We start from the raw sequence: 23,641 nt of genomic DNA, 5'->3' as shown, positions 1-23,641 counted from the left end.
CCCAGTGTGAGGAGACATAACCTGTCTTCAGGGACACCCCAGACACAAAGGGAAGATTCCAGGCTCACATTGCTCCCCTTGGGGTCTGGTGCAGGGCTCCCTTGTTAACCCTGTGCCTCCCCAGCAGACTCCCATGTTTCTGGCTAATGTGAGCATAGCCTCAGTGCAGGGATCCCCTGCTCAGAAATCTTTCCCAGTTCTCCTCTGCCTGATCCAGATGCCTCCATCTTCTCCCACGCAGCCGCTGGAAGGGACCAGCTGAAAGCTCGTCACACTCTATCCTTTCTGTGCCCAGAGCTGTCCAGTGGCTGCAAGAAGGCCAAACTCTGGGCCTTCCAGGACCCCCACGCCCAATTGTTCTGACACCTTTACCTGGATGGCTGACCTCCCCTCCTGTTACCTGTTCCCCGAATCTCCCTACCACCCTGTCCAGCACACACGGAGCTCCTGCTTCAGGACCTTTGCATGTGCTATCCAGCCATGCTCCTTTCTTACATCCCTGTGCCCCCTCCATGATTTCTTCAGATCATCCTGACACCCATCACAATGCCTTCTCTCCTCAGCGAAGGTCTCGGTCTCCCCCATACACCTCACATACCCCCTTTTTTGTCTCCTTATCACTTTGTACCATTAACCAGACTCTGGAGTCAATGTTTACCTTATCACATGTCACGGGCAGGGGATTTCCAAGCTCTTCGCCTACTGTTCCATTTTGAGCACCCAGAGCAGTGCCCAGCACACAGGAGACACTCCATAAATGGTTGCTAATGGAAGGAACAGCTTAGGAATGCAATTTGGACCCATGCAGGAAGATAAGAAATGGCGGCTGCTGTCTTTTCCCCACGTTGGCCTCCTTGTCCCTCACTGAGCTCTCAGCGGAGAAGGATGAGCTGGGGGAACCTGATGGTGAAGCCCAGTGGCCCTCCTGACTCGTGAAAGTACAGGGCTGAAGTGAGGGGTGGAAGGAAGAGTTGTTTTCTTCTAGAGTGGGAACATGCAGTTTCTTTGGCTTGTTGCTGAAGCTGACTTCCTGTGACTGTCCAGTGAACAGGACAGGAAAGGGTTGGGTGAGGCCGCGGCCTTCGTGATCTTGGCATCTCCTCATCCCCCTCCCCATCAGCTCCTGGGAGGGAGGTATGGGGACCTCCACATAGACTGCTCGGTGTCCCCTAACATGCCCCTCAGGAAAGGTCCAGAGTGAGGCTGGAAAGAGCAGGACCCAGGCTGGGTTGCCAGACTTCGTGGAAGCAAAGGGTGGAGGGTGTGGAACTCCTTCCACTGAGGCTGCGTTGACGTGACTTCACTCTCTAAGGCTGAAACCCATCCAAGCACAAACCAGATTGCTAGGGAACCGTTTAGGCTGCTTCAGTGGACTAATTACTTGGGAGGCCTTTGGCCGGGCTTCCAGACTTGAGCACCAGGAGCACCCCCGTGGCTTGGTGATTCATTAGAGCGAGTCTGGAAGGACCTCTTCAGAAGGGCACTGCTCGGCCGACTGTTAATTACATTCTATAATTGAAAATAGTCTCCGTTAGGTCCAGGGCCTCCAATTGTTCAAGCTTCTTGGTTATACCCCTTACCTTGGCCAGACACACACATGTAGGGCAGGGCATGGACACACCTGAGCTTTGCTCGGGGTTCCAGGTCTTGGTGGAGGTGGAATCTGGATTGAATTCCACACACAGAGATGAGGATATGGCCTGCAATGGGAACCGAGATGTCAGCGGTAAAGATCCACGGTGCTTCTTTACACATGGCGCTCACCCTAGTACATCACCTGAGTTCAGGTCTCGCTGGTGGCTCGCTCTGTTAGTCAACATTTGCAGCGCATAGTGTGTGTGAGAGATGCCAGCCGCGTACCAAGAGGTAGGGAAGCGGGAAAGACGCGGGAACGGTAGAGCAGGTGTGAGTGGACGCCTGGATGCTTGCAGCATGTGGTGTGGGTGTGTGTTTCTGAAGTTCAAGGCTAGCCCCTTCTACATAGCGAGTTTCCAGGGCTACATAATAGAGAGACCCCTGTTCGGTGGCATGTGTCGTGATGTGCTTGTGGAAGTCAGAGGACAGCTTCCATCGTGTGGGTCCCGTGCCTCGAATCCTGCTTAGACTTGGGGCAGGCTCCTTTACCGGATGAGCCATCTCACTGGCCCGATGTGGATTTTTTAAAATTCTTTTAAAATTACGGTTATTTCTTCATATGTGTGTGTGGTATGTACAAAGTGGCACATGTGGAAGTCAGAGGGCTAACTATGAATTGATTCTCCCTTTCACCGTGTAGATATCAGGGATCGAACTTAGGTGGTCAGGCTTGGTGGAGGCGCCTTTATCCACTGAGCCCAGTATTTGGATGTTTTTAGACACCGTGAGACACCATGCTTGGTTGCCCCCCCCCCCCCCACTGGCGTGTGGTGAGAGTGCATAGCGGAGCAAAACCTCCCACATCTAAACACAGAGGAGGAGACTGGGGTCCCACAGGCCCCTTCCTGAAGAACCTCCAGAGACATAACCTCCCAATGGGCCCCATCTCCCGACGGTCCCACCCCCTCCAGCAGCACCGCCCTGGAGACGGATGGGCTGAGGGGGACACCAAGATTTGATCTCTAACAGTGGGCTTAAGGGGGACAGGGACAGATGGTGACTCACAAGAACGGCGGTGGTTGGAAGCTGTGACTCTTCCAGGCCAGGCTGTGTACGGGGTGGTTTCTAGGGCCCCATCGGGGACTGCTAGCCAGAAACAGGAACCTCATGGGGGGACACAGTCAACTCAGGCCACCTCACTCTTTCTGCCTGCTAGTCCATGTCCCATTTGGGGCACCGATGCCATCTGCTTGGCCCACCCACGTCCTCAGCCCCAGAGCTGTGTGGACAGAGGTGACCACAGAACCAGAGGGGCCCCGAAACGGCCCAGCACAGAGCCCAGGCAGACGGCATGCAGGGCAGGAGGCTTCGCCATGCAAGCAGCTTCCGTTGAAGGCAGCTCTTGGCTGTCAGTCTCAGGGTGGCTGGGGTCTTCAGATCCCGATGCAGGATGGGAGGGTCCCCCGGAATCAGAGGGGGTGATCTACTAATAAAGGGTGGTGAGGACTAACAGCAGAGTCATGGGGTGAGGGTAGGAGAGCGCAGCCCCAGGGCCCAACCTGGGACCCAGGCTTCTAGCTTTTTCTAGAGGAAGGAAGATGTGCTTGAACATCTGGGGGTGTCAGAGTCCTGCTTGCTGTGCTGTGTGACTCCACAGTGGGAACCCCTATACCCACCACTGCCCTCAGAAGGGGGCGGCCCTTTCCAGTAGGCAGAGGCCAGCTTGGTCACCACGGCACCCACAGTTCATTGCCCCGAGGGGACAAGCCTTCTCTTTACCAGAACATTGGATGTGAGCTGAGCCTACCGAGGCCAGAAGAGTCAAGGGTGGAGCCTCGTCTTGAACCTGCCCACCAACAGCCTGTCCTGGGAAGGAGGAGGCTGCGTTCCCGGCCCCTGCCTGTCAGCTTTTAGCCGATTGTAACCATTTGGGTCATTTTTATGCCTTCTGAGAAAGCCCCATCTCCTCAGCACCTAAATCTGTCACCACGTTTTATGAAAATTGACTCTAAGATGTAATTTTAGCCTAGGAAATCGAGCGCTATCTGCATCAAGCCCTGCCTGGGCCTCCTGCGTGTCCTCAGGTGGCCAGCGGGGCAGAGTCTCAGAATGGGTCATTTGAGAAGATGTGCATCACAGGGCCCGTGAACTTGAAAGTGGTGGGGGTGGGGTGGGGGGTCCTGTCCCCCTCTGCTCACCAGCTGGCTGTCCAAGCTGAGGTCCCCATGGAAAGGAAACGATAGGAAGCAAAGCCTCGGGTGACCTGATCACCCCCATGCCACCTGCAGGGCATGCAGCCTAGGCCACGCCCACAGCCACTCACAGCTCCCATCAGAACGCTACTCAGTGAGCCATCTCAGAGCATTAACATCTTAACACCGGCTGGAAATGGTGCTCATGGAAATACTCAGACAGATCTTCCTGGGGCTGCTAGACATGTGCCTTCACATGGCCATGCTGCCACATGGATCGCAGTGGGCACCGATTTAGTCTGTGGAAGCTGCTGTAACAAAAATGCCATAGACGGTGTCCTAATTTTGTTTCTGTTTCTGTGATAAAATACCCTGACAAAAAAGCAACTTAGAAGAGGGGAGGTGGTGGCTCACACCTTTAATTCCAGCACTCAGGAGGCAGAGGCAGGCAGATCTCTGAGTTCGAGGCCAGCCTGGTCTACAGAGCAAGTTTCTGAACAGCCAGGGCTAAACAAAGAAACCATTTTGAAAAGCCAGAGAGAGAGAGAGAGAGAGAGAGAGAGAGAGAGAGAGAAACAATCTAGGTAGGAAGGGTTGGTTTGAGCTCTCAGGTTCCAGTCCGTCACTGCAGGGAGGTCCCAGGAGCAGGCATTTCAAACAGCTAGTCATGTCCCATCCACAGTCAAGAGCAGAGAGACGTGAATGCATGCGTGCTCGGTGCCCAGCCGAGTTCTCTCCTCATTCGGTCCAGGCCCTTTGCGACAGGTGTCTTCTCCTTCCTTCGTACTGAGTCTGGAAGTGTCCGTGTCTCTCTCACCAGAGTTCCCGCAGCTCAGAGTCAGTGATGAGGTTTTTTTAACCCGACCATGTGATGTTATGTCCATCATGTGTGCCTTGCTGGAGTCCGTCTTTGAATGGGGCGATGATGTATTACAGGCTGTTTCCCCAGTCCTGAGTAAGCCACGGTCACTGTCCTGTGGGTGACGAGGGCCTGAGCGGGAGGGAATGTTGTGACTCCTCCAAAGAGACCTAGACACTCCATAATGTTGTTAAACCCATCCCATGGTTTTCATTTAGTCATGAGTCACAGCCAAATGCCTCATGAGAGGAGGCCCTGAATTTGATGTTGGAACCCTGGGATCTCAGCTCACCTCCAGTATTCTGATACCCAACTGAGCCATTTACCTTCCGGAGTCTCAGTTTACCTATCTCTAAAATGGGCTTAGGAGACCTAGGAAATGAAAAGCCATGGTCCTAGGGCTGGAGAGATGACTCAAGAGTGCGTTTTGTCCTTCGGGAGGATCCAAGGTCAATCCCCAAAACCCACAGTTGGGTGGCTCACAACAACCTATAACTCTAGCCTCAGTATATCTGACATCCTCTTCTGGTCTCCATGGGCACTGACACACATGTGTACATGACCAACACACACACCCCACACGCATGCTCCCTAGCAGCAGCGTCTCTACTCCCTTGGCCCTCACTGCGCTGGAGGAGGACACGTGAGGCTCGCTGGGTACTTGTTCCACCCAGCAATTTGGCTAGACTGTGAACTGTTCTGAGCCCAGATCCCTGCCCAGGCCACTGAGTTTCAAAGTGGGCTTTTCTGTCCCACTGCGAGCGTGTGTGGGCGGACTCCTGCCCTTCCTTCCACCTGGGGCGGCCATGATTTCTGAGTGGTATCCAAGCGCTTATCTGCAGAAGGGAGATTGTGTTTCCTGTAGCCTGGAGGTTCTAGGCCGGGTCTCCTGGTGCCCCTATGCCCTCTGTGGTGTCAGCCTCCAGCGGCCTTTTACGGCTGCGGCAGAGCTGTTGTGAGTGTGGTCCCAAAGTCAGATCCCAAACCAGCTTCCACCGGTCCACCTGGGAGAACGCGGGCGGGTCCGTGGCTCACAGGCTGTTGTGAGGATTAGATGAGTTCATTCATGGGAGGTTCTCGGCGTGCACACACAGCCGGCAGTGGGTCTTCAGCTGAGGGAGAAGCCTGGGCTCCGTCCAGAAGAGGGGACGCTGATAGCACCCTTGCCTGCATGAGAATTTGGGGTGAGCTAGAGGACAGTGGTCCCGGGCTTGCTTGTCCCCACCTATTCCACAGCCTGATGAGGCCGAGAAGGGTGGAACAGCGTGGGAGGGACTGGTTTGCTGGTGGCAGCCAAGTTCATTGGCAAATGGCTATTCCCCGAGGGAGCTGGGACCGTTTAACAGATTATGTGGAACAATGGCTAATTAGGAGCTGAGGTGATTTTTTTGGGGCAGGAAGTCTTTCATTAGAAGCAGCTTAGGATTTCACATCCTTAGCTAGGCACCTTCCCGATCCTGCTCCAGAGGTGGGAAGGCCTTGAGCCTGGGTCTCCTCATTCAGGCTGGTATCCCAATCACATTCCTCCCACCCCACCCCTGTGCCCCCCCACACCCCTGCATCCCCCCTCACTCTCACCCTGTCCTCCACACCTTGATGCCCAAACAGAACAGGATACTGTGAGGGAGGCACTGAGCCCCAGCACATCACGACTTCTTCTGTTGGGGATACTGTTCTCTGGGATCATTCCAGACTCAAAATGGTAGCAGGCCTGGAACAGAACCAGATCCTCCTGTCCCTCTCTATCCCTCCAGGTGGTCAGCTGTTGGGCACACAGCTCCCAGCCTGGGAAAGCACCCCTTCCCATTCCTACTCTCTGAGGCAGATAGGGCTCTTGGCCTCTAATTTTAATCCTGGTGAACGTGATTCATGATCGGCCAGGGCTTTCGAATCCCCAATTTGGGAGCCATCAGTACTCAACGAAAATTGCAGGGGAGCTGGATGGAGAGCAGCTTGGGATGGAGGATACAGTCTGTCAGCTCCTGGCCTCCCCCCCCAGGGGAGGGGCTCCACAGCTGGGGGGGGGAATGTATCAGAAGCTCCATCCCAGCTGCAGTTTGTGAAAGGCAAGTGCTGCCTCTTGTGTGTGTGTGTGGGGGGGGGTGATTTAGTGCTCTCCAGGCTTGCAGAGAGCCCCCCACTCCTTACCAGGGCAGGGGGCTGTGGAGACCTGCCTCTCCTCTTGACTGCTGGGTTCCCTGGCAGTGTCCCTTGGCACTCCTCACCCTCCATGGGGACCATAATAGCGTGTCTTCCTGGGGTCACCGGGGAAACTAAATGGCATCATGGTTGTGGAGAAGTGTTTGAAGACAAGAGAGGTCATAATACAAAGTCGGAGGAAGAGGAAGATTCCATGGAGAGGGAAGCCTGAGTGAGGCGGGGTTGACGCTGCTTGGGCAGGCAGCTGACCTGTCCGAGTGTTGTCGGATGTTTCTTTGGGCCACCAGTTCACATTATGAAAGTTTGGCCTTAGCTTAGGCTTGTTCCTAACTAGTTCGTATAACTTAAATTAATCCATATTTTTTAATCTACGTTCTCCCACGAGGCTTGTGACCTCATCTCAGAACTGCCCCTCCTGCTTCCTTCATGTCTGGATGGCAACTCTGCTTTTCTTCCTCCCAGAGTGCCCTCTCTGCCAGGAAGTCCCGCCCATACCTCCTGCCTAGCTATTTGGCCATTCAGCTTTTTATTACACCAATCACAGCAATACATCTTTACACAGTGTACAAATACCCCCACAACACCCAGGCCCCTGTCTGGGACCATTTCCTAATTAGTGGTGTGACCTTGACCAGAATGCCCAGTCCCCCATCTCTCTGCTTTCTCATTGGTTAATTGAAAGGATTTGGTCTATTCTAGGACCAACCTGCCAATCAACCACAGGAACGGGCAGGTGCGTGCGTGTGCGTGTGCGTGTGCGCGTGCGTGTGTGTGTGTGTGTGTGTGTGTGTGTGTGTGCTGTGCACACTGCAGTGTGCACATCATGGAGGTCAGAGGCCAACTCTGGGTGTCAGTCCTGGCCTCCCACCTTGCTTGAGACAGGGTCTGCTTTTGCTCTTTGCTGCTGTGAACGCCAGGTGAGGTGGCCCGAGGTCTTCCAGGCTTCTCCTGTCTCCACCGACTGCCGTAGGCCTCACTTACAGACGTGAGCTGCCACACCTGGCTGGATGTGGGTTCTGAGAATCCGAACTCAGGGCCTCGTGCTTGCACGCCATGCGTTTTACCCTCTAAGCCAGCTCCCCAGCCCCTATTGATTTGTGATCATATCTATTCCTTATTGATTTGGAAGCACCCTGCCTGGGTTTCCGTTCTGTCTTTATGCCCAGTAGCTGTGTGACCTCTGGAATCCCCTCAGTCTCTCTGAGCCTCCACTTACTTGTCTGTAAAACGGGATCTCAATACTACTGCCTCGTGAAGTAATTCTGGACACTAAGTCTGTACATGGAAAAAGCCTAGTGTCTAGCACACAGTAGGGCTGCACAAGCATTGTGATAAAGGTATGATCTTTGAGACAAAGTCTCATGTGGCCCAGGCTGAACTGGAACGCGTTGTGTAGCTGAAATGGACCTTGAATTCCTGATCCTCATGCATGGAAGGATCTGGGCTGGGACTGCAGACCGGCCCACCGTACCCAGCCTGCACAGTTGTCAGTACTGAGCAACTGGACACAGCCATCAGGCAGCCTTCCTGAGTAGTCCTCCACCGTCCTGCACCCTCCTCCACCGTCCTCCACCGTCCTCCACCGTCCTCCAGCCTCCTCCACCGTCCTCCACCGTCCTCCACCCTCCTCCAACGTCCTCCAGCCTCCTCCACCGTCCTCCACCATCCTCCACTGTCCTCCACTGTCCTCCACCCTCCTCTCCACCGTCCTCCACTGTCCTCCACCGTCCTCCACCGTCCTCCACCGTCCTCCACCGTCCTCCACCCTCCTCCACCCTCCTCCACCCTCCTCCACCGTCCTCCACCCACCTCCACCCTCCTCCAGCCTCCTCCAGCCTCCTCCAGCGTCCTCCACCCTCCTCCAGCGTCCTCCAGCATCCTCCACCGTCCTCCACCCTCCTCCACCGTCCTCCACCCTCCTCCACCCTCCTCCACCGTCCTCCACCGTCCTCCACCCTCCTCCACCGTCCTCCACCCTCCTCCACTCTCCTCCACCGTCCTCCACCGTCCTCCACCGTCCTCCACCGTCCTCCACCGTCCTCCACCCTCCTCCAGCCTCCTCCAGCATCCTCCACCGTCCTCCACCGTCCTCCACCGTCCTCCGCCCTCCTCCACCGTCCTCCACCCTCCTCCACCCTCCTCCACCGTCCTCCACCGTCCTCCACCCTCCTCCACCGTCCTCCACCGTCCTCCACCGTCCTCCACCCTCCTCCACCGTCCTCCACCCTCCTCCACCGTCCTCCACCCTCCTCCACCCTCCTCCACCGTCCTCCACCCACCTCCACCCTCCTCCACCCTCCTCCAGCCTCCTCCAGCGTCCTCCAGCATCCTCCACCGTCCTCCACCCTCCTCCACCGTCCTCCACCCTCCTCCACCCTCCTCCACCGTCCTGCACCGTCCTCCAGAGCCCCAGGGAACCACACCCTCTGTGCACAGTTTTAAAAACCAGCCCCCCCCCAGAAGAACCGTCCTGGCCATCCCACTGTGCTCTTCTGGCTCTTGCTCCCCATGTCCCTAGGTCGTGGGCATTTTATGGAGCATTTTGCCCAGTGCTGGGCAACATCCTTGTTGCTGCCCTGCCAGGAAGTTGAGAGGAGAAAGGAGCCCAGATTCTAGAAACCTGGGAACAGCACAGCGGGCACTTCCCAGGCTTCTGTGTGTTACCTGTCAGGCCTGTCTGTCTGTCTGTCTGTCTGTCTCTCTCTCTCTCTCTCTCTCTCTCTCTCTGTGTGTGTGTGTGTATGCACACGAGTGTGCTGGGTAGGGGGTCAGAGTGTGTTCTCTGGTGGGCTCCTGGCCTCATGCAGAGCTGGGGCACTAGAGACCAGTCGTTGTGGGGAGCCCCCGGGGAGGGGAAGGTCCTGCTTCCTTGTGAGACCCTCAGCCTGCCCCATCAGAGAAGGGGCTCTCGGGGGCCCCCCCAGCGCAGGTGGGTCCTGTGTGTGGAGGACAGGCTTCTGAGGAACGGAAACTGCAGAGGAAAGAGAACCCAGGTGATCAGACTGGAGGACAACTGGGGAGAAGGTGCAGGGTCATGGGGGACACTCACTTCCTTCAGGTGACAGGCTTGCAGTCATTTACAGAGGATGCCTAAGTCCCAGGAGTCTTCTGTAAGTCACCCATGCCTCCATAATATAGGCACACAAGAGGAAACTGAGGCAGAGAGAGGTGAAGAGACTTAGCCAGGGTCACACAGGCCCCAGACTCTGTGCTGTGAGTGGCTTCCCTGTACTGTGGCCATGGGATCTGCATTCACAGGCAGAACTGATGGCGCTCGGAGCTCCTCCATGCATGGTATCGTTCTGTTTAAGAAACCCACCCCCATCAAAACCATGGCTCTTCTCCCCAGGAGATGCGGGTGTGAACCCACAGACTCTTGCGCTCAGCTGCAGGGTCCCAGACCCACTCAGAGCCAGCAGAGGGGCCTCGGCCTCTGACACCGAGTGGACCTCCCTTCCCCACCGGCCTTTGCTCCAGCACTCATGTGGATGGGGCCAGCAGAGCCACATCCCACAAAGTTGGGGAGGCTGGTCCCTCGGTGTCCCCATGGAAGCCCTTAGATGAGACAATAGCCCGAGAACCTCTTCCAGAGGGTCATCAAAGGCGGTGCAAGCAAGGGCCACTCCTTTTTCTTTCTTTTTCTTTTCTTCTCTTTTTTGAGACGTGTACTCACTGTGTAGTCCTGGCTGTCCTGGAACTCACTCTGTAGACCAGGCTGGCCTCAGACTCACAGAGATCCACCCGTGTCTGCCTCCTGAGTGCTGGGATTAAAGGCGTGCGCCACTATGCCCAGGCCCCCATTTCTTAAAAAACTGATCACATTTACTTACTCGGGAAGGGAGTGCGTACATTGTAGGGAGCGTGTGGAGGTCACAGGACAACTTTAAGGAGTCAGTTCTCTTTTACCCCGTGGGTCCTGGGAATCCAACCCGGGTCCTCAGGCTCTGTAGCAAGTGCCTTTGCCAGCTAGCCATTTCCAGGGCCTTTGCCCATTTCTTAGGTAGCACAAACGTTACACAGTGGAGTTGAGCAGAACCGAGTGAGGATCGTGGCTGCTCTTGTAGGCCAGTGGGCTGGAGGAGACTGTGTTTGGGGGAGAGAAAACCCACGTTGGCATCCTCGCTGGAGGGAGTTCGCCTCTGACGTCGTCTTCATAAGGGGTTTCTTTCAAAGGCATGGGTGGGATTGAAGATGAGTTGTACTGGGACAAGCAGTGGGGAGCTGTCTCCAGCCCAAGCCTCTGGGGACAGTGAGGGCACTCCTGTGTGTGGGTGGATCGAGGTGGAGGCGTGCCTTGCAGGGACTGAGGAGGTGGAGGCGTGCCTTGCAGGGACTGAGAAGAGCCCTCCTAGTGCCTGTCTGCCAGTGTTTCCCGGGGTCTTCCATAGCCAGACCCACCTGGCAGCAGCCACAGGACAGCCTGCAGCCTCCCCATCAGGGCCAGGCCATTGTCCTGATGGGCCGGTCCCTTCGGGCCTCACTCGGGAATCAGTTCAGCATTAAAGGAGGCCTTGCTTGGCTGACCGGAGTTGGCACACCCTGCTCCTGCTCCGACATGTCCTGAGGACACTTGAGCATGGGGACTCATCTGTCCCCAGAAATGCCCATTCTTCTGTATGGCAGAGCTCCTGGGAACCACTTAATTCAGTCCCTGAAGAAGTTTCAAGGTTTGCCTCTCTCTGGGGGTCTCAGTGGACTGGATGATCTGCAGTTAATGCCGCTTAATTGATGTTCGTGGAGCTTAGTCATCGGAACCCTTGGGAGCGGCTTCCTTGAAAAGCTTCGCTGAGTTTGTTGCTAGGGACGAAGCCTTTCGGAGGGCAAATGTGCTCATTTCCAGTCTCCTTCTGGTGTGTGCTTTTTATTCTTTTCTCCCAGAGGTGTCCCAGTCCTGAGGTCAGGGGGCCCCCTACCCCCCTCCTGTTCGTTGCTCATCCAGCTCGGAGTGCCGGGAAGGTTCTGAAAGTCTCCTGCGTCTTTTCCATGAGCTGGTTCCCTGGCTTCCTACAGCCTTGGTTCACTGGGACCCCTGTGCTTGCCTGGGGCTTGCTTGGGGTTCAGGGTGCTCATGCTACACAAGAGTCCTCCTCCCTGGTCCTCCGAGCTCAGAGCTTAGACCAAGCAGTGGTGCAGAATAATGAACTAGAAGGATGCACAAACAATTCTGAGAAAGTGTCCCGGCTCTAGACTCCGGATGGTAAGGGGCCTGCGCCCTCCCCCCCCCCCCCCCCCCCGCGCATGCGCGCGCGCGCGCGTGCGCGCGCGCGCGCACACACACACACACACACACACACACACACCGCCCCTGCCCCCTCCCCCCCATGGTGGGATGCACACAGTAATCAGAATGCCGACAGTCTCTGGCTCATGCTTCATCTCCTCAAGGCCATTCTGCCTGGAGAACTCTGCAGTTCTCTGTGAACACACAGCACCCAGGTGGACCCCCACCCTCACGGCCATCAGTTTTTATCTTCCTTAGCAGGAATATACTTGGAGGTGGAGACCCCGGTGGCCTCTTAGATTTTTACAGTCTGGATTTCAGCACACACGCCCCTCTCTGTTATTAGCCCAACTAATGAAAGCCATAAAGCTTCCTCCGCAGGCCCCTGGCTGTTGATTTCACAGTTGTGATGTGCATATGTTAATTACATCTGAGTCCTAGAAATCCTTCAAGCCCCTCCACGTTCCAGGGGCCTTCGGAGCCCCCTCCCGTCCTGTTTCCAGGGGAACCCCATCTCCTCCTCCAGCAGTGAGCGGTCTCCAGGGAATCCCCCTTGTCGAGGCTTCAAGTGTGGCTTTTCGAAGCAGCCGCTGTCATCCTCCCTGATGGGTTAGGGGGTGTTCCGTGGGGGCTGGGTTGGGGCTGTGCTGGGAAAGGGGGTGTCTGCCAGCCCTGCTGGGAGGATGCCTCAGCCTGGAGGTGTTGAAAGAGAGCGGTAGGGCACTTCCCCGAAGGGCGTCTGGTCTTGCCAGAGAAGTCTCTAAAACCTGAGTATTTACCTGCCAGCCTCCTGCAAGGAAGCCATTAGGAGAAATATTCCTTTTGTCTGAAGACAGGAGGTTTACTTGGAAGGGGCAGGAGCACGCAGGGAATCCTCTGCAGCGGGCGCCGTCTTTGAGGTGGTTGTGGAGTTTAGAGAGACAGGCGTCCAGTTTCGCTGGCCCTGCGGTACCCCGCTGCCATCCCCGCCTGCTAGCACACAGCAGGGCCGTCCACAGTGCTTGGAAAACAAACCTCCTCGTCTGATTTCCACCAGTTCTCACGGCTCCCGCCAGTGGGGAAGAAGTAAAAAATATAATGGGCTTTGGAGTCCCTTGCTGTGTGGCCGTGGGCAGGTTACTTAACCTTGCTGATTTGTTTCTGCGCTTGTAAAACGGGTAATAACCCTCAGAATTTTTACGAGAATTAAATGAGATAGCTTAATTATCCACTCGATCTACGGAACATTCAGTAGAGGCTCTGTAAATGTTAGTTTTCTCCCTCCCTCGCGCAGTCCCCCTCCGCCTGGTTAGCGGTGTCTAGAGACCCCTCCCAGATGTACAGGTGTTTGTTTGGGCCCCACACGAGCTTCCACTTTTAATTGTCCTGGGTTGGGGCTGAGTGTGGTTTTTTGTTTGGTTGTTTTTTTTTTTAAGCACCTGTTAAAACATGATTTAAAAAAAAATCTGACTCTCACACAAAAGGAATGAGCACAGGCCAAAAATCCGTTTGGTTTGTCACACCCCACGAGACAGTAAAACTGAAAACAGCACGGTGATTCTGAAATCAGCCTATGGGTAGTTTAGGAGTGTCCACGCAGGCCAGGCCGGGCGGGAGCCGATCTTGCGCTGCGTTCCCTAAGCTCCGCTGGCTTGTCTAGGTCAGCCGGCTGTAACCAGTCGCACTGGGTAAAGAGCTCCCTTGCCTGTACCTCCCTTGCTGAGTAGCTCAGAACAGACACTGAAAGGGATGAGTGAGGTCCTGGGCTGGAGCTCTGTGTTCTGTACTGGATCTCTGGGTCCTGTGCTGGATCTCTGGGTCCTGTGCTGGAGCTCTGGGTCCTGTGCTGGAGCTCTGGGTCCTGTGCTGGAGCTCTGGGTCCTGTGCTGGAGCTCTGGGTCCTGTGCTGGAGCTCTGGGTCCTGTGCTGGAGCTCTGGGTCCCGGGCTGGAGCTCTGGGTCCTTCTATGGAGCTCTGGATCCTTCTGTGGAGCTCTGGGTCCTTCTATGGAGCTCTGGATCCTTCTGTGGAACACTGGGTCCTTCTATGGAGCTCTGGGTCCTACACGGGAGCTCTGTGTTTCGTTCTGTTCTTTATATAAGTGTTTGTGCATTATGTGTGCCTGTGAACATGTGCAGAGGCCAGAAGAGGGCATTGGATGGCCTCCTCTGTCAGTCTCCACCTATTTATTCCTTTGAGGCAGGGTCTCTCCTGGAATCTGGGGCTTCTTTTCTTAGCTAGGCTAAAGCCAGCAAACCACAGCAGATCCTCCTACCTCTGCCCTACCTTGGATCTGGGCTTTACAGGCATATTTGTTATGCCCAGCTTCTTGTTATGGGGATGCTGGGATCTGATCTCTCACCTCAGGATCGTGTAGCAAGTGCTCTTAACCACTGAGCCATCTCTCTACCCACCCTCACCTACACCCACATACACTTTTATTTTTTTAAAGACAGCCTTGTGAAGACGATAATGTGGGCCAGCCTCAGGCTTATTATGCGGTTAAAGATAGCTTTGGACTTCTGATCCCCCATTTCCACCTCCTGAGTGCTAGGATTCCAAGTGTGCACCGTCACACCCAGGCTTGGGGTGCTTTTAGTTGCTGTGACTGCACCATGTCATCGGTATCTGTTGAATGACTCTGAGTGCGATAGAGACGTCTTCAGGTATGACATTCATGATCTGCTCCTGTAGCTCACTACTAAGTGCCACGCCTGCCTATGCTAAGGTCTCAAAAGCTGGTGAGAGCCTGGGTGTGGCTCTTGGCTCCCTGGTAGAGCTCTTGCCTAGGGTGGGCAAGGCCCTGGGCTGACCCACAGCTCTGCAAAAGCAAGCAACCTCTGCGCAATACAGAGCGGGCTGGAATACGGCTGGGAATGTGCGGGAGACAGATCAGTCTCCGTCCTCTGATGGGACCTCACAGCTCCTGAGGAGGCTGAGGAGATACTACACTCATCTAGCTCCTCATTGGCTGCTCCAGTGTGTCTGCAATAAGCCAGTTGTAGTGTGGGTCTCGTCTCCTTACAATACCTGTGGGTATTATGTACTGTGTGGGTCTCATCTCCCCATAATACCTGTGGGTATTATGTACCATGTGGGTCTCATCTCCTTATAATACCTGTGGGTTTTATGTACCGTGTGGGTCTCATCTCCTCTTAATACCTGTGGCACCATATGGCCTAGAACTCACAAGCCTGGCTTGTGCCTTCAGGCAGGTCAGCAAGTCTTGGCTGGGTGGTCCTAGACAAATGACTTGGCTTCTCTGGGCTTCCACATTCTCATCTCTAAGATGGGGAAGCCTGCCCCAAGGCCTTTCCATAGGACTAGGGCACAGAATGTTCAGAGGGGTCCTCAGGGGACCTATGTGTGCTCACGGTCCTGTCGGGTAGAGAGAAACTCCATGAGTAATTTCCAGGCAATGCATGGGGATGGTGACTGGGGAGCCGTGCCCTCAAGCCTCAGGAATCAGCCTATGTGGAGGAGCCAATAGGAAATGAGAAAGCATGAGGCTTGCAGAGGAGGCGGGGCCAGGAGAAGGTGGGGGGTGCGAAGCTGGGATTGGCAGGGCCACGATGGGAAGGCCCTGAATCTCCAGTAGCTGCTCGCTGTATGAAAGTGAGCAAGCGAGACAGAGCAGAAGGCACCTCCAAGATGGAAGCCCTGTGGTTGATAGCACAGTCTCTTGAAGGACATCTTGTAATTTGTGTACCTTCTGCCTATCAGAAGGGTGTCGTTAAGCACACACCTGTAATCCCAGCATTTAGGGCAGAGGCAGGTGTCAGGAATCCAATGCCATTCCGGCTACACAGCGACTCTGAGACTAGCCCAGGCTACACCCTGAGCCCCTGTCTCAAAAGAAGAAACAGGAATGTGTGTTGGGTCCAGCCCACACTCCAAGGGTGGCAGTAGAGGGAGGTGGATCCTCTAGGGGGCTGCCTCCCACCTCGGAGTCTCGTGTGACAGGAGCTCAAGGTGGATCATCAGCTACTTAGAGAATGGGAGGCTAACCTGGGGTACATGAAACCATGTCACACACACACACTGAAAACGTATATATACCCCTAATTGTGACATCAGAGACGACAGTGGTGATAGGGTTGGGTGGCTCAGAGAAGTAAACCTTTGGGGTGGATTATCTAGAAGGTTCCCAGGAGGAGGAGGTGTCAACACTGGGCCTTGAGGGATGGGAGGACCTGTGTGCTAGTTTTATGTCAACTTGACACAAGATATTGTAGTCAGAGAAGAAGGAGCCTCAGTTGAGAAAATGCTCCCATAAGATCCAACTGCAGGCAAGCATGTAGAGCATTTTCTTAATTAGTGATTGATGGGGAAGGGCCCAGCCCATGGTGGGTGGTGCCATCCATCAGCTGGTGGTCCTGGGTTCTATAAGAAAGCAGGCTGGGAGCTGGGTGATGGTGGTGCACACCTTTAATCGCAGCACTCAGGAGGCAGAGGCAGGTGAATCTCTGAGTTTGAGGTCAGCCTGGTCTACAGAGCAAGATCCAGTACAGCCAAGGTTACACAGAGAAGCCCTGTCTCAAACAAACAGACAAACAAACAGCAGGTTGAGCAAGCCATGGGGAGCAAGCCAGTCAGCAGCACCCCTCCATGGCCTCTGCATCAGCTCCTGCCTCCAGGATCCTGCCCTGCTTGAGTTCCTGTCCTTACTTCCTTCCACCATGATGTGGAAGTGTGAGCTGAAAACATCCTTTCCTCCTCAAGCTGTTTTGGTTGTGGGTTTCATCCCAGCAATAGTCACCCTCACTAGGACAGCCTGCCTGGTGGTGAAGGGAGTCCAGGCAAAGGGTACAGCCTGGGCTAAGGGCAGAGCACATAGGGCCCCTCAGGTGTGACCCCACCTACCCTCCAAGAGCTTCCTGGAGCTCATACCTGGGGAGGAAGGAGGGGGTGTGGAGAGGGGTATCCCTGCTTGCAGGAAGCAGCACCCAGAGAGAGCCTGCAGGCCAGTGCCCAGGGACTGGGGCCACACTGTCCCCCTCAGTCACAGCAGCCCCTTCTCTTGCAGTTTGGACGCACCGAGGTCATCGATAACACGCTCAACCCAGACTTTGTGCGCAAGTTCATTGTGGATTACTTCTTTGAGGAGAAGCAGAACCTCCGTTTTGACCTGTGAGTGGAAGGTGGGGGCTCACGCGGGAGTGGCAAGGGACAGGGGATGAGGTCTGTGGGACTCGGGCCTGGGGTGACGGGGTAGAGGTGGAGAAGCAGGGAATATTCTGGGAGCTCAGGAAGATAAAAGTGACAGGCAAAATCTACCTCCTGTCTTACTAGGGTGTGGAAAAGGAGGTGCCAGATCTTATCCAGAATGTTATCATTTAAGGGGGGGGCCGGGGGGGTGAGGCGCCTGACTCTGGGGGGCATCCATGGATGGGGTTTAGGCCTCCACCTATGTGACTTTTGCTCCCAGGTATCCAAGGTACCTGGTAGGTGGCCTCTCCCTACATTGGGGGGTGCATCTAGTCTCCTGTCTGCAGAGGTCAGGGGACAAGAAGGGCTCTGGTGTCTGTGTGTCCACCAGAAAGAGGGGCAGGGCCATCAGGAGGGCTTTCCCTCTTGGTGACCAGGCAGGGAGTTTGTGTTATTTCCAGGGGCTGTGAGGGCAAAGGGCAGTGTCCCGGAGAAGAATCGATAGAGAGGGAAAGGAAGGGGCTGGAGCCTGGAGGAATCTGGAAAAACTTTGGGGTGGGGCTGGGGGAGGCGGAAACTTGGGAGTTATCATGGGAAGGATGGAAGGGCTGAGAAGTGTGAACAAACATGGCCCGTGACAGGACAGAGAAGTTTGGTGACAGTCTGGAGAGGCAAGGTGCTCCAGACAGTGGATGGTGACCCCTGGCCCTCAGCAGGGGCCCGCGTCGGAGCCTAGAGCAGGGGAGGCTGATGGAGGAAATGTGGCAAGCAGGACCCTGGGAGAGGAGGCAGTGGCCCAGCTGGCTCCAGGAGAAGGGACCAGCTCAGCCGGCCTGCAGCCCACACCGGGTAGCCATGCCTCCCCTTCTTAGGAGTGACCCAGTGCGGGGAAGGAGAGGGTGTAAGTACAGAGCTGCCGGGCAGGCCACACTGACGCCAACTGGGAGTGATGAGTAGGGTGACTCAGCCACCTGTGATCCAGCCGGGATCCAGGGTCCACTTGTGCCGTTTTCCATCCTTAATGAGATAGAACACTTGCGCAGGGAAATGAGTAACTCTTTAAAAAAAAAGAATTATATTTGTTCGTGTGAGTATATGTGTGTGCCGTGGCAGAGTGTCGAGGCCCAAGGACAGCTTGTGAGAGTTGGCCTTCCTTCGGGTGGGTCTGCGTAAATCCTGAGAGACCCATAGGACTATTCTTCAGCCTGAGATCTTCCCCGAGATCGGGACAGGAGGAGCCTCCAAGACTCCCAGTGCTTACAGAGTACACTTGACAGCCAGGCAGGGTTAGGTGGGATGTCCCCTGTCTGCCATTACCATTTCTCTGTGTTCCCTGTAGATACGACGTCGACTCCAAGAGCCCGGATTTATCTAAACACGTGAGTTCCGCCCGTGACTGCCCAGCAAGCCCAGGCTATCTCTTGAATGCCATATTCTGGCTGGGCCCTGGGCTTCCCTCGGAGAGCGAGCATGTATCTAAGGCTGCATGTTGTCACTTCAGTGGGGGTGGTGGTGGCTGTGAACGTGGTGGCTGACGCTGGTCTCTTCTGCCCCTGGGTCTACAGGACTTCCTGGGCCAGGCCTTCTGTACCCTTGGAGAGATCGTAGGGTCCTCTGGGAGCCGCCTGGAGAAGCCTCTCACGTAAGTGTAGGAGGGGTCCAGCCTGTTGGGGCGGCTCCCCCTGTGATGAGCCATCTTCTGCCCATCCTGTTGAGAGCCTGCTGGTGTCAGGGCATCAGACAGCCAGGGCTTTCAGAGAGGGATCCCAGGCCCTGCTCACGCTCTTATACCTTCTCACCCAGCTCATTTGCAGGGATCCAGGCTGAGTTATTAGAGCTTGTAATCCTGCTGGGAGGGGCGGTGACTGAGAACTGGCTAGTCAGTTTGCAACCCTGCCTCTCTAATTGTGTGAGGCAGAGACCAGAGAACACCTGGGAAAGTGATACGCTTCAGGCCACTCAGCCAGCAAGAGGGAAAGCCGGAGTCGGAACCTGGCCTTGATTTGCACAGCACATCCCTCAGCTTATTCGCTGTGTGTAGGTGTGTGGGTGTGTGGGTGTGTAGGTGTAGACCTGAGCTAAGAACAGGCTGGAGCTGGGGGGTGGGGTGGGGGGCGCTTCTCACCTTCCCAGCTCTGATAGTCTGCAGAACTGGACAGAACTCTTAGGGAGGGCTGTCACTCGGCTGTCACTCTGAGCGGACTCTGGGATGGAGTCTCCAGGATTCCCACTGTGCAGCTGGGGATGGCTCATTATTATTCCTGAGGAAGCCCTAGGGATAGGGCCCAGGCAAGGGCAGGCAGGAGACAGGGGGTTCAGACTAAGCTGAGCGTGTACCCCTCACTTGCTTCTGCCTGGTTTCTGTCCTCACACTGTGGTTCATAACTGTAGTGTGTGTCTGCATAAGTGTGTGTGTGTGTCTATGTATATAAGTATGTGTATGTGAGTGTGTATGCATCTGGGTGAGTGTATGTGTGTAGTGTATGTGTGTGTGTGTGTGTGTGTGTGTGTGTGTCTATGTGTATGTGTATGTGAGTGTGTATGCATCTGGGTGAGTGTATGTCTGTAGTGTGTGTGTGTGTGTGTCTATGTGTATAAGTATGTGTATGTGAGTGTGTATGCATCTGGGTGAGTGTGTGTGTGTAGTGTGTGTGTGTGTGTGTGTGTGTCTATGTGTATGTGTATGTGAGTGTGTATGCATCTGGGTGAGTGTATGTCTGTAGTGTGTGTGTGTGTGTGTGTGTGTGTGTGTCTATGTGTATAAGTATGTGTATGTGAGTGTGTATGCATCTGGGTGAGTGTGTGTGTGTAGTGTGTGTGTGTGTGTGTAGTGTGTGTGTGTGTGTGTGTATGTCTGTAGTGTGTGTGTGTGTGTGTGTGTGCGTGTGTGTGTGTGTGTGTGTGTGTGTGTAGTGTGTGTGTGTGTGTGTGTGTGTGTAGGGAGTAGACTCCCCTAGACCCTTGCCTGTAACTCCTCAGTAACTACATGGTAGCACCAGGACCCCAAGAATGGTTTCTTTTTCCCTTCAAAAGTCCCATCTCTGGGTTTCCAAAACATAATAATAACAACTATCATTTACTGAGATCACTTATTGAAAAACTCAGGTTTGGAGGTTGTGGAGCTTAAAGAATTGGGGGCATTTTTCAAAAAAAAAAATGACACAAGAAGATGGGGAGACAGCTCCGTGGGAAAAGCATTCAAGCATGAAGAGTAGATCCCAGCACCCAGGCTTGGCAGCCCGTGACCCCAGCCTTGGGAGGCACAGACAGCGTTCTTGGCCGGCCGGCTGAATTGCAAAGCTCCGGGCTCAACTGTGAGCTGCTGCCTTGGTTTATAAGGTGGAAAATGATGGAGGAAAGATTAGCCTGTGAACACACATATCCACATGCACGCACGCACAAATGCACACACACACACACACACACACGTCCACACACATCCACATCCACACATCCACATGTGTACACACACACACACACACACACACACATACATACACACACACACACACACACGCACACACACACACACACGCACACACGCACATAGGATACAAATTCACATTTGCTAGACAGTCCCCAACATATCTTTAACTGATTCTTTAAGAACAACAGCAGGGAGTGGCCTGAGACGGCTCAGCAGTGAAGAGCACTCGCTGCTCTTGCTGAGGACCTGACCCACATCAGGCAGGTCACAGTTACCTGTCACTCCAGCTCCAGGGGATCCAAAGTCCTCTTCCAGATTCCAGGCACCTGCATGCATACACATAGGCACACATACATGTAAACAAAAAGAAGACAAATCTTAAAAAAAAACGAGTTTAGATCTCATGTGTCCTCGGAGGCTTGAGAGTAGCAGAGATGTACAAAGCCGTCCCTTTTTCTTCCATTCATTTAGGTTTTTCACAAAAACAGCAAAGTTTTAATTTAGAATTTTAGGGGGTTTTTGGTGGTTGTTTTTTAGGTTTTGCGTGTGGGTCTTTTGTTTTTTGTTTTTTTTTTTGAGACAGGATCTTTCTGTGTAGCACTAGCTGGCCTGGAACTCACTATGTAGACAAGGATGAATTATAAATTTAAAGAGGCCCCCAAATTTTATCAGTTCACAAGACTGGAAAGATGACTCACGAGTTAGCAGCTAAGAGCACTGACTGGTCTTCCAAAGGACCTGGGTTCAATTCCCAGCACCCACATGGCAGCTCACAACTGTCTGTAACTCCGGTTCCAGAGGATATGGTACCATCACACAGACATACATGCAGGCAAGACACCAATGTACATAAAAATAAATCTTGAAAAATTAAAAGAATACACACTGTAGCCGGGTGTGTGGTGCACAACTTTATCCCGGCACCCACATCAGGTGACTTACAATCATCTGCAACTCCAGCTCCAAGGGACTGGATACCTCTGGTCTCACGTGCACACACCCACATGCAGACGCGCGCACACCACACACACACACACACACACACACACACACACACACACACGGGTTAAAAATAGTAAAAGCAAATTTAAAAAGGAAAGAAAGAAAAGTGGGATTTTCCCAGAAGTCACAATTAGCTCTAGTTCAGTAGCGGTGTGCAGGTCATTTCCTTCAAATTTACATATTTTAAATTTATTTTGATTTACTCTTTAACGGTCTCACATATGCGTACAGTGCATTTTGATCCTCTTCATTCCCAATTGCGCTCTCTCTCATCACCTTCCTACTCCCTCTGGCTGAGAAGCCCGGGAGTATGTCTCCTACACTTCCAGGCTCCCACCCAGGTCCAAGCCTAACCAGTTACAGGTGCATTTCCTGCTTGCCGTCACCTGTCCACCTTGGGGCGGGGATGGAGGGATCCTTCCCACAGAAGATGAGCCCAAGGACGAGCGAGATCTGAAGTGGAGAGTCACGGGGATGCTGTGGAGGAGGCGGGTCCTTTCCCCAGAAGGTCCTGTGTATCTAAGTTTAGCCGTTCATGACTAAACCCCACAAGCAGCTCCTGTTGACTGGGCGTCTATTCTGGGACAGATGTGAGGGTCAGTGTTTTGCTAGTGAAATCTATGCAGGAAGCCCTCAGTGTTCATGGGGCTCCACATACATGTACTCTGGTAACTAAATACTTTAAAAAAGGCTGCATGTTCCTGAATGTGTGCTGACGTTTTCCTGGCCACTATTCCCTAGACAACACAGTATGGCAAGCCTAGGTTGAGCATCATACCTGGCTGAGGCATCATAAATCACCTAAGGATGGCTTCAGATATAGGAGATGCCAGGCATGGTGGTGCATACATGGAACCCAGCCCTTGGGAAGTGAAGGAGGAGGAGTTCAAGGCCATCCTCAACTACATAAGTCGAAGGCTAGCCTCAGCTACCTGTTTATAAATAAATAGTAAAATAAAATGTGGGAGAGTGCATGCGGCTCTTATTCAAACACTGTTGTGCCCTTGTAAGAGATTAGTGCATCCAGAGGCCCTGTCGTCCCAGAGGGGGCCAGGAACCAGTTCCTTGTGCCTACGAAGTGTGGTTGGTTTTGTTGCGTCTGTGTGTGTGTGTGTGTGTGTGTGTGTGTGTGTGTGTGTGTGTGTGTGTGTGTGTTGAGATAGAGTCTCACTACAGGGCAGTCTCAAACTCAGGACCCTTCTGCCTGGGCCCAGTGAATCCTGGGATTGCACTCATGTACTGCCACACTCGTTTCCTCTGAGTTTTGGTCAGGACCCAGGGTCTTCATCTACAGCCCATGAAAGCCTCAAACAGATCCTTCTGCCTCAACCTCCCAAATGCTAGACCTGTGGGCATGTGCCACCCCGTCCTGTCCAAGGTGCCCACCGAGTTCATTTCTGCTAAAGCCTGTCTCTCTGGCTTCGGCTGATTGTAGATTTTCTTCTGTCTTGGTGGAGTCACCCTTCTGTGTGTGTCCGGTCAGTCCAACGCTACCCATATGACCTCAGTTCCTTAATCGACTCTTTTCTCTTAAAGTTTATTTTTAATTATTTATTTTTATTTCATGTGCATTGTATTTTTGCCTGCATGTATGTCTTTATGAGGGTGTCAGATCCCCTGGAACTGGAGTTACAGACAGTTGTGAGATGCCATGTGGGTGCTGGGAATTGAACCTGGGTCCTCTGGAAGAGCAGTCGGTACTCTTAACCACTGAGTCACCTCCCCAGCCCCCTTTTTTCTTAAAGTTTTTTTTTTAAAATTATTATTATTATTTTTTTTAAAGATTTATTTTATTTATTATGTATACAGTATTCTGCCTACATGTGTCCTTGCAGGCCAGAAGAGGGCACCAGGTCTCATTACAAGTGGTTGTGAGCCACCATGTGGTTGCTGGGAATTGAACTCAGGACCTCTGGAAGAGCAGTCGGTGCTCTTAACCATTGAGCCATCTCTCCAGACCCCCAAATTTATTTTTATTTAAGTGTGTGTATCTGTATTTGTGTGTGGGTGGGTGCGTTTGAGTGCAGATTCCCCTGGAGTTCAGAAGAGGGTGTCAAGTTCCCAGACCTGACTGGGGG

At 53.8% G+C, this 23,641-nt stretch overlaps 1 protein-coding gene across 4 annotated transcripts in view; it reads left to right on the top strand.

Moving 5' to 3' along the window:
• The window catches only part of Cpne5 (copine 5), a 77,515-nt gene that overhangs the window by 7,952 nt on the left and 45,922 nt on the right, over window positions 1-23,641 (top strand). For 2 of the 4 annotated variants that reach the window (XM_076558406.1, XM_076558405.1), the window contains exons 1-4: window positions 16,586-16,719; window positions 17,013-17,116; window positions 18,474-18,513; window positions 18,700-18,776. In XM_076558406.1, the coding sequence (XP_076414521.1) occupies window positions 16,666-16,719; window positions 17,013-17,116; window positions 18,474-18,513; window positions 18,700-18,776 (275 nt within the window). In that variant the 5' untranslated portion in view covers window positions 16,586-16,665. Of the gene's footprint in view, window positions 1-16,585; window positions 16,720-17,012; window positions 17,117-18,473; window positions 18,514-18,699; window positions 18,777-23,641 lie in introns of those variants that run through there. The other 2 variants (XM_006983091.3, XM_016001651.3) reach the window with 1 other exon arrangement.

This window comes from Peromyscus maniculatus, chromosome 21, assembly GCF_049852395.1.
Source record: "Peromyscus maniculatus bairdii isolate BWxNUB_F1_BW_parent chromosome 21, HU_Pman_BW_mat_3.1, whole genome shotgun sequence".
Lineage (NCBI taxonomy): Eukaryota > Metazoa > Chordata > Mammalia > Rodentia > Cricetidae > Peromyscus > Peromyscus maniculatus.
The sequence above is the reverse complement of the archived record's forward strand: the minus strand, read 5'-3'. Positions and strand labels throughout refer to the sequence as shown.